At 35.4% G+C, this 10,819-nt stretch overlaps 1 protein-coding gene across 1 annotated transcript in view; it reads right to left on the bottom strand.

Annotated features, from left to right (window-relative positions):
* Positions 1-339: 339 nt before the first annotated feature.
* The window catches only part of STT3B (STT3 oligosaccharyltransferase complex catalytic subunit B), a 98,046-nt gene continuing 87,566 nt past the window's right edge, over positions 340-10,819 (bottom strand). Inside the window, exons 13-16 of the mRNA XM_004317622.4 lie at positions 9,780-9,953; positions 7,255-7,368; positions 5,023-5,235; positions 340-1,985 (exon numbers count right to left, since the gene is read on the bottom strand). Of these exons, the coding sequence (XP_004317670.1) occupies positions 1,905-1,985; positions 5,023-5,235; positions 7,255-7,368; positions 9,780-9,953 (582 nt within the window). The 3' untranslated portion in view covers positions 340-1,904. The remainder of the gene's footprint in view (positions 1,986-5,022; positions 5,236-7,254; positions 7,369-9,779; positions 9,954-10,819) is intronic.

Raw genomic sequence — 10,819 nt, 5'->3', positions numbered from 1 at the left:
AATTATACAAGACTTGGCTGATTAAATATCGGAACTTACAGAGCAGGGCTTTTTTGTTAGAGTCCTAGCCTCATTTACATGGAGATTAAATTCTTATTTGGCTAGGTGTCTTCCCCTCACTCACCCATAAAAAGTCAAAATGAAATTTTCACTCTGGGGTGGAAAGGAAGGCAAAATAAATAATAGATTAGTTCAACTTAGACCTTAGACCTAAGTTGAACTAATCTAGCACTTTTCCTACACGTGTTCTCTAAAACCTTTGTAAAAGTGAACAAGAAGGAAGTATGTGTTCAATACTGTTAGTCCTTTCAAAAATAAAAGATGTATAAAAGACAACACTTAACACAAAATTTGAATTAACTTTATTTTCCCTACAGTCAACAACTTCTCTGCACTGAATTTTAAAGCAACAAAGTAAAATAAAATCCTCCAAATGACAAGGTATCAGAAATCCAGATTTAGTTACACTTTTATTGTGAAAAGGTTCAACCATTTTATTGGTATGTAAAAGAACCATCATCTGGGTCAAAAATGGATTCTATAAATCAAAGAATATTCTACACTTTGGAAAAGAAAATCAGCAGTAACATTCTCAATGAATATTGTAAATTACACTTTTCTTCATAAAAGTTACATACTATTCTGCACTTTTCCACCAAAAGCAGTGGTGTAAATTATACTTGTTTATATAAAAAAAAGATATCCTGTGGCAGGAAAAACCCTTTCTCTTTCACTTTTACTAAACAGGAGAAAATTTTCAAGTCTATATAAAGTTGCCTATGAGACGGAAAGTGAACATGTTCAATCTCCATTTATATTTTAGTGCATTTTTTTGGACAATTGTCACATTTTTAATAAAAATAAGAAAATGCATATAGCATTAAAGAGTGTTTCATCAAATGCCTAAGGGACTAACAAAATATGGAGCAGAGGACAAAATCACTGTGATGGATGAAACTGTTATAAAAATGAGAGAAATCCAGGCGAACTTTACAAATCCTTTGTCATTTTGAAGAATCACACAAAATGAACTTTGGCTACCTGTCCACTTTAAGGGTTTCTTCCTTAATCTTTTGCATGTAAACAAAGTGCTAACCTCAGGACTAAGATACCAAACCCAATCCTGGTAATTAGCAACATCCTGTGCAGTTGCCATGATTTCCAAAGGATATAAATTTAGCCCTTGAATGAACAACGTATGAGATCTGCTCTGTAAGTACCTGGTGAAAACAACTGCTAACAGCAGCAATAATGTTTCAACATAAAAAAAAAAAACTTTGAATCGATTAGTTACAGGTCCATCTTTGAAACAGCAGCTGCTTCTCAGAGCAAACAGTAAGCAATAGAAAATGTACATTTGATGAAACATTCTTTGCACTGGAGAAACATGAAAATAAATATAGTTCAAGGAAGTATAATTATTTTTCTAATACCTCTTTCTCAGACCGTACTAGTTTACTGGTTCAAGAAGCTTGCATCATATTTTGTCATTCGTATTTTACGTATTGCTATCTGGGTAATTCAAATAAAATCTTGTAAAAGAATAAAAACATTGACAAGTATGCATGTGCCAGGGACCAAATTAGAGGGTTCTTTGGTGCCATTAGTCCAAATTCTCAGATTTGAAGGATAACATGTACCAGTAAAAAAAAAATCTGCTGTTAGACATTTACAGCAGTGCTCTGTCTTGCTTCACATTACAAATCAAAAACAGCTGTTCTCAGTAAGCCAATTTTATTTTTTAAATCAGGCATTGCCAGAAAGTTTTGTACATTAACCTGGACCAGTGATGGTTCCAGCGATGGTTCTGTACCCTCCGTCGCTGTGAAACATGACATGAGCTAAAGGCAAAGACCGGTTCTCACAAGGACATCTGCTTCAAGTTAGGAACCAGAACAGTATATTTAAACAGTCTTCTTAGATATTTTCTTGCCTTTCTTAAAAACTAGTTTATTCTTAATGTAGCCACGCTTCCTTTTCGCAGTCTAAAAAGAAAACAGAACACATGGTGTTAGTGCAGGTTTCCTACGGATTAAAACTACAGATACACACATGGTTTACTGCAGAATGATGAAGACTGTCTTTATAATCCCTCAGATCTTCCTAGGGCTGGACTCCTTGAAACAGTCAATGAGCACCATGAACTGCTCTATGCCAAGGATGCTGAGATCCAAGATGAACTGGACTAGGTCCTCACCTTTAAGATGAAGGACGACCACAGCAGTCCTCAAATGCCTGTCATACATTCCTCACCATCAAGTGAATGAATCCCCACCTCCCCTCTCAACCACTAAATGCTCAGGTGTAATAATTACTCACATTTCCAGGCATGATAGAATATATAACTAGACTAAGGATTCAGAAAATGTTAATGGTGCTCCTAGTTTAGTTTCCAAGAATTAGCTGTGTCAGAAATACAAATTAACTTAGTAACTTTTGGAGCCCCGATTTTCTTATCTGTAAAAAAGGAGGATGATTACACCTATCTACAAAAATAAAGAGAAATAAAGTTACTTGGCACATTCTCCAATTTAGGTAGGAAAATAAGCACTTAAATATTAAAACAAAACCCAAACACCAAGAAAAAAAAACCCATAACATTCCTTGAGCATCACAGATCTTTAAAAAACTAAGATATTTTTCATTTTTCTTAACACTTCAGGATTCCACTTAAAATACTGTCAACTGATGTCTGTGGTGTAAGAAATAAATTACTACAAATGTGGTGATAGAAATTACTGCAAAAATGTTTGCTATTTTAGAGTCTCACAAAGATAAATCAATATAGGACATGGATCTGACAATCTGACATATTCATAGATACTGAAAAAAGCAAATTTCTTGGAAATTAGTACTTTAAGGCATCAGTCAAAGCACTGGGTTAGCAGCAGGTCAAGACTCAGGAGATTGACCCCTCAATTCAATTCTCACATTTAAATACAACTTTTGGAGGTTTCAGAAACTCTGGCAAATGCTATGTCGTGTACATATATTATGATGTTCAGTTTAAAACAATTTATAATTTTTTTCTAACAGTGACAAAAATACAAGGCAGAATGCAATCCTTCTTAAGGTCACAAAAATTAGCTACTGCTAACTTGCCCACAATATATGTTACCTTATTATTAACTTACTTTATTAGGGCAAAAAGTAAAGAATTTCAGAGGACACAATTTGTAAAAATTCAAACCAGGCCAAGGAGTTGGTTTCTTTATCATCATCACCTACATTATTTCTAACTTGAAACCTTTTCTATGAGATCCTGTAAAATGCCCCAGGTCTCTGCACGTATGTATCTAGGTCCTCAGGGTGTTTTCTCTCTAGGAGCAGGTGAGCCATGCAGCCCTGGACTACAATTCCCAGTGCCTCAGCCATGTCAGCTTGGCAGTGGCAGGAAGTGGCTGCTGTACTCACTCACACCCCCTTCAACCCGCAAAATAAAAACTGGGCTGGAGAGAGGAAAGCAAAACAAATAAAAAGCATTCCTGCTACTACAAAACTGAGTATAAAGCCATGGAAACCAGAAATACTAGATCCAGGTTGTTGGCTAATAGAATATGTTTTTGGCATACAAGACAGATGGATTTTTATTTATCCATTCACTTATTTGGGGGAAATGATGAGAAGACAAAGAGGTCAGATTAAGAAACTTCACTATCAACAGTTATACAGCAAGTTCAATGCCTTGTTTTCATAACTGGGCTGAGATGTCTTAGGAGTGACTGCCTTCAGACTGTCAGCATTTGTTCTGACTTCTGCACTGATGTGACTCATCAGTTTCTCCTACCACGTGCCTATGAGACACCAGATCACTTGATATGACGACACAGTGAGTGCCAGCTCTCTGTGACTTATTTAAATACGTTAGTCTAGATATGGTAACCTATTCCTGGCACAGAAAGTATTCAGTTAAAGTTTCTATTTACATACCATACAGTTAATATTCAGCACTTTATAGTACAAATTGAAATGATCTGTATTCTGAATATATTTGTAGTATATTTTAAGTAGTACAAAGGGATAAGACAATTCCTTCAATGATTTAAAATAACTGATCTGAGCAATGTACACCTAAGTATCTTTCAAGATTTAAGACTGAGATCAGTCTAATAACAATTAGTATTATAAGAGTAGTACCTTAAAATACAATCTTAATATTTCTTCTAACTGCTCATTATTTTCCATCTCCCACAGAGGGCCAACCATATAAATACTCATTTTTCAGTAGCTTTTATAGCAAAGATTAGATCTATTTGGCTTAAGTGAGCCATAATGACCTCCAGTAAAAGACTTCATATCTTATTATTTATTACAAAAGGACTGCCAATAGTCTCATCATCATAATTCTACCTACAAGCTTTGTCATGACAATTACATTTAAAAATAATTATCTTAAGATAAATGATTTATTTTCATTCAAGACTCAAACCAACTCAAGTTTATTTTTTATTCAATGAATAATACAGTAACGTCGTACTAGAACGGAACATGAAAATGCTATATAAATTTGCTTTGACCAAAAGATGATGAACGAATCACAACTGTTATTACTTGTTTGGCATTTTTACTTTCACAAAGGTTCAGAAGCCACAGACACATCTCACTTTACAAACAAGTCGTACTAATGGGAGTGGCACAAGCTAAAGCCAGAATGCCTCTGGAAAATCTTAGCTTGGTTCACTGATAACCACTCTTCCCTATCGAGAACTATCCAGAACAGTTGCTGCTTGGGGTACCTGAAGTGCTGAGTTTGCAAGGACTGCCCTCAGCAGGTTGGCTTTATATCTACTTTGTATATAAGCCTTGGTCTTTATTCATCTGGCAAATGAAAATTTATTCGCAATTTTCAGTAATTATTTATCAGTCAAACCAACCAATCTTGAGTTACCCTTTTTTTCTCTTTTATTTGAATTTTATTTATTTATTTTTTATACAGCAGGTTCTTATTAGTTATCCCTTTTATACATACTAGTGTATATATGGAGTTACCCTTTCATAAACATGACTTCATTTGGCACCCACCTTCTTTGACAAATACTTCTGTTTTGGGAAAATGTTGGTTACTCGAGGTTTGTGGTCTAGTGTCTCCCTGTTATCGGGTGCTTTCACTTTATATATCCTTACAAGCCAGTGCTCTGATGTAAAGGCCTCCTCCAAATGCTTGAATTTAATGTCCTTGTTTCCAATCTCAGCATTACGTGTTCGATCAAAACCTGGGGGTGTACGGAAATCCAGCTGCAAAAGTGACATTAGTATTGGATGTTAACCATATTGGAAAGCTTGCAATATTAGAAGGTAGTAAATGTTAGCAGCAGAGTAAAACTTTCTCCTTTTAAACTAGGAAAACACAATCAGAGCAATATATTGTAACAGTTCTTATATGTTGCTAACCAGATAGGAAAAACTCTGCAAGAGAGAAACTAAATGAACCCTTAGAGTGGATGAACAGCCCACAGGCATAAAAAAACCAATAGCAAGATAAAATCCATTAAAGCCCTTCTTATAGGTATTCAGAGAAAACACACAGAAGGGCCTGCTTTTCTGCCCCAGGGCCTTGCACTATACTATCTACTCTTTCAACCTCAAAGTTCTTCATTCAGTGATTTTGCATGGCTGGTCCCCTTTCTATCCTTTGGTCTCAGCCCAAATACCATCCCTTCAGATAAATATTTTCTTGAGATTGATGGTTGCGAAGTCTCCTCCATTGATTCCTTATTCTTTTACTCTATAGTGTTTGTTGCTAAGGTTTTTATTTATCTTTAAAATTACCTATATCCTCCAACAGGATGTAAGCTGCATGATGACTTTACCTTATTCAGTGTGGCTCTATCTTACCAGCATTACTTGTTAAATCAATGCACAAGTAAAGCAGTGATGCTAACCAACCTGAAATTGGGAACTACAAAGGAAGTCAGACAAGCCAAACCATGGGAAGATTAACCAAGAATGAAAGGAGGAAAAAATGGAGGGACGGGAGAAGATTTTAAGAAATTCTCAGACTAAGTTTATATGTTGCCACACAGAACTTAAATGAATTCAACTTAAATATAAATCCAAAAACCAAATCTCCTCCAGTGCGAGAATAACTTGTTATTGCACATCTATACAAGAGCAAAGTTATATACCTCATGTCTTAAACATATTATTCTCGAGCAGGGAAAGGCATCAAAATGAATGCATGCTACAGGCATGGCTTGGAGCTCTTGATAAACGTGACAGAAAAAAAAAGTCCCTCAATGCTCTCATTAGTGAACAGAGAAACTAATCTTTCACCCATTTTCTGAGGTAGCTAATTATTATGGCTTAAGTTGCTTCTTTCTTAGCATGAGTTTAGAGACCAGGCAGTGGCCTTCAAAGAAAACACAAACAAAAACGTAAATCTGGTAGTAAAATTTTTGTCTGTTTTTTCAGAGCCACCTGTAGAGTAATTCCAAGCGAATAATGCTGAAACATTATCTCGATCCCTGGTATTTGTATAAAATTAAACAAGCAATTTTTCCTCTGCCATTGATGTGACCTTAGTATGAAGGTGTAACTTGGTATGACAGTCACGCAATCTGAGAGCTATGAAGAATCATAGAAGCCATCAGTCCAACCCCCATTATACACAGACAAGGAAAAAAACAAGTCCAGAGAGAATGTGACTTGTCCAAGGGTTATGTGACCTGACAGAGCCAGATCTGGAACCCAGGTGTTGTGACAGTCCATTATCTGTTCTTTTTGCCACGATGCCTCTTTGCCCATTCACTCATTTTTGTTGACTCTTAATCTTTTGTACCATATCATTCCAATTTTCTGGGAAAACTCTGACCCAGAGAGTCCTAGCTCTCTGTGGTAATGGAGAACAGGGAAACAGTGAATATATGAAGTGACTAAATAATCCATCTCTTTAATTTCAAGCTTTCCCCCACTAGGCAGCGAAGTTAAACTACTTAAGATCACACTGCTTCCCAGCTGGAAGACCTCTCCCTGGTCTTCCAAAAGCATGAAGTTGAAAAGTGAGATGGCAAACAAAGAATGGATTTGAGCCTATGTTAATTAACAATTTTGGAAGGAAATCTTTGATCTAAAAAATATTTCCTCGTTTTTTACATACAAGTTTCAGAAATTAAATTTAATAGAGAAAAGAATCTTTAGATGAGCACATTTTTCTTTACAGCGCAACCAAAACATCATTATCCTGTTTTTTAGAGTCAAACAAGGCTACTTAATATTCCTTTGAATAAAGATTATAGAAAAATTGATGTAACTAACCTGCATTTCTCCAAATCTGTAGTACGACATTTTATACATAAGGCAATTCAACAAAGTAGGGGATCCTGCTTTGTCTACACGGAATTCTCCTTGTGGGGTGAAATAGTCACTTTCCTACAGGAAAGAATCCAGAAGTTTGTGTCAGTTTAATATAACCAATTCAAAGCTACAGGTTCCCCTTTTCATTTCCCCATAAGAACTAACTTTTGAGGTATCTTCATAAAGCCATATTTAGTTACATCTCAAAAAAATACAGTATCAGAAGACGAATTTATAAATTTAATGTCATCTCTTAAAAAACCCACAAAACTATCATGGGTGTTTTTTAAAGCTCAGTATAGAAATCATTTATAGGAAATAAACAAGAGTATCCAAAACACAGAGAAAAAGAACAATAGTCTGTTAGAGTGAGGGAGGGCGATTATTAATTAATTCTACCAGATTTTAAACCATGTTATAATAAAACCTCAATAATTTAAGGAAAAAAAAAGGTACCAATACCATGATTTAATATCAGGTAGGCCAACTAAATTTGTTCTTTATTTTTCCATATGAACTTTTAAAATCAGTTCTTTAGTTCAGAGGGGAATGTTTAGAAAACTTCTGTAGGAATTTTTATTGGGAGTTCATCAAATTTATGAATTAACCTCTAAGAGGGCTAATCTGACACCATCGATAGAAATTCCTCATCTAGGAATTTATCCTACAGAGATACTTATACGTGGGCAAAATGATGAGTGTAGAAAGTTATTTATCGCACCACTGTTTATGAGATTAAAAAACTGCAATCAACCTAAATGTCCATTAACAGGGACAGGTTAAATAAATCATGGTGCACACACACAATGGAAGACACTATGCAGATATAAAAAAAAAGGAATGAAGAAGCATCCCCATAAGATCTCCATAATATATTGTGAAGTAAAAAAAGCAAGAACAAGGTGTATATTTTGCTACTAGTTATCTGCTTCAATAAGAATCATAAGAAAATAGTAAGAGACTACCATGGACTTTTTTCTTTTCCTTTTCTTGGGGTGGGGGGTGTAAACTTTTACTGTATATCCCTTTATATTTTATTTTTTGAACGATGTGAATGTGTAAATTACCTATTCACAAAGCATAGGAATTTAGGATTTTTCTCTATATAAATGGTTCAAAGCATATATCTGGATCTACCACGTCAGTTTTAACACTGCTAAAGCAAATGCACAAATGAAAATTATATACTAGGAGGATTAAATTAAGACCAATTTAACATAAGGTAATACTGTTTATTAATCGTAGTTAAGGGGAAATGTCACAGCATTTACACTTAAACAAGAAATCTGGGGCTTTACTCGACTTCATCCCTGTCACATAAAACACATTCATACATTTTCCCAAAAGGTTCTTTTATTCTGGATCAGCAGTGAATCTTACTCTCATCTTTTGTGCCTTCACCACGTAAACCACAGTGCTGGGTGCCCAACCTCTCTGAGCTCACAGCTGAGTGGGAGAGATACAACAGAATCTACCTACAAACCAGGCTGGATGTGATCTGATAATGCACCAGAGAAGGGCTTCTGGAGAGGGGACTAATCTGTGGTAGGGAAGGTACTCCAAGAAGAAAACTGTATAAACACGTGTGTCAGATGAGCCAAGGAAAGAAACCACGAGGCAAGTTTCACGGGCTAGAGTAGATCGACAGAGTAGAAAAAGGTGATAGAAGGACAAGAGGCCAGCAAAGGAAAGTGAAGTATTAAGGGGTTGTGCATTCTGAGCTAAAGCATTTGGATTTCATACCACTGCTTCATTATTTCAATCATCATTATGATTATTTCAAACCAGCCACTAGGCTGAGGTTTCATCTATGTTACTATAAATTCTCATAACAGCAGTACAAATGAATTATTCCTGGCATCTGTTAGTGATCAACTGAAACAGCCGTAATCACAATTATAACACTAGAACCTAGAACAAGACCTAGTGCTCAAAGCATATAATGCTGACTGGCTGAAAAACAACTTGCCCATAGCACCAAGCTGGCAGTGGCAGGGTTTAGTTCCAACTCATGTCTGTCTGGTTTCAAGGCCCCTTTCCTTAAACTAATGAAGGATTAAAAAAAAGAAAAAAAAAGCTGGGAAGTTACACGATCAACATCATGTTAGACTGGGAGAGGGAACAAGACTAAGGCAAAGATAGCAAGTTCAAGGCTACTGTCCTATTTCAGGTTTACGAGCATAGGGGTCAATGCCAGAGTGGAAGCAATGAAAATGGAAGGAAAGGGCAGAAGTGACAGGCTGTAAGGAGTAAAGGCAAGAATTTTGACAAGGGATTGCTTTGTAGGGGAGAATGGAAGTACCAGGTATGAGTTTCCAAAGTTTTAAACCTGGGAAAATGCTTATGGTATCTTTAATAAACAGTAAAGTCAGACTGAAGAACTAATTTGGGGGATAGGATAATGAAAACAAACACAATGCAATTAACAAGGTAAGAGGGCTACTGGGAGTTGTCTTTCACACACCGAGAACGACCTAGTTTCTTACCCGAATGTCTTTTGGATGTTCCCCTTCAGCTATCCTAACCATCCAGAGAAATTTGTTGATATCATCACCAGAATACCCAATAACCCCTCCAAAAATAACCAAAACATAATCTACATCCAGACTCCTCATGATTTTATAGGCTGCTGTTTCATTTGAAGACATGGCTTTTCCCACCTACAGAATAAAAAATGAGAATGGGTGTACTTAGTCCCAAAATACACTAAAAATAAAAATGGACGTACATTTTTACTTTAAGATGGAATGCATCTCAAGAGTTTGATTTACATGGACTTTTTTATAAAAATGATTTGCTATGAATTCAACAGATTTACTGAGATTTATAAGCACCTCACTTACTACAACCAATTATAGCAGAAATGTCAAAATCAGAAATACATGCTCTAATATTTTGCTAATAATTAGGTCTCATGAAATTAACATTTTAATATGAAAGCAGGCAAGCTTAAAAGAAGTAGAACTTCTCATAACCTCAGGCCGAGGATGACCATCCATCTAGCTAGCACAAATATATTCTTCTCTTCAGTTTACTAAACATCTAATGATTAGTTACAACACTAATACAAAGAGAATTCATTTGGCTAACGCCCAGTTATCTATTTAAAATCTTTAAAGAACAGAGAGGTGATTACTTTAATTAACATAAATTAGTTATTTAATAGCTAGAGTGAACATAATTTGCATGCCCATAAAACACAGTGCATTTGTTTTACATATTTGCAAATACTTTTCTTAACTTATGAAATGGAAAATACAAGACAAATATAATATTTTAAGTTTCAGATTTTGCCTATTCTCCAGAAAACAGCCTACAATTCTGAATGATACTTAAATAAATTCTATTCTTAAAAACAAAATAAGCATACCTTGAACTCACTTTGTTGAATAAATATGTAGAGAAGTATGTTCAAAATTCAGCAAGCAAAGAGTACTTTCACCCACATTTTTCCTACTTAATCACAAGTGAAGTCTGATTGCTAAGTAGTGAATAAAGGTTTGTAACTTTTGATCTTTTGTTGATC

The sequence above is a fragment of the Tursiops truncatus genome, chromosome 10 (assembly GCF_011762595.2).
Source record: "Tursiops truncatus isolate mTurTru1 chromosome 10, mTurTru1.mat.Y, whole genome shotgun sequence".
Taxonomy (NCBI): Eukaryota; Metazoa; Chordata; class Mammalia; order Artiodactyla; family Delphinidae; genus Tursiops; species Tursiops truncatus.
Note: the sequence above shows the minus strand (reverse complement) of the source record. Positions and strands in the feature narration are given on the sequence as shown.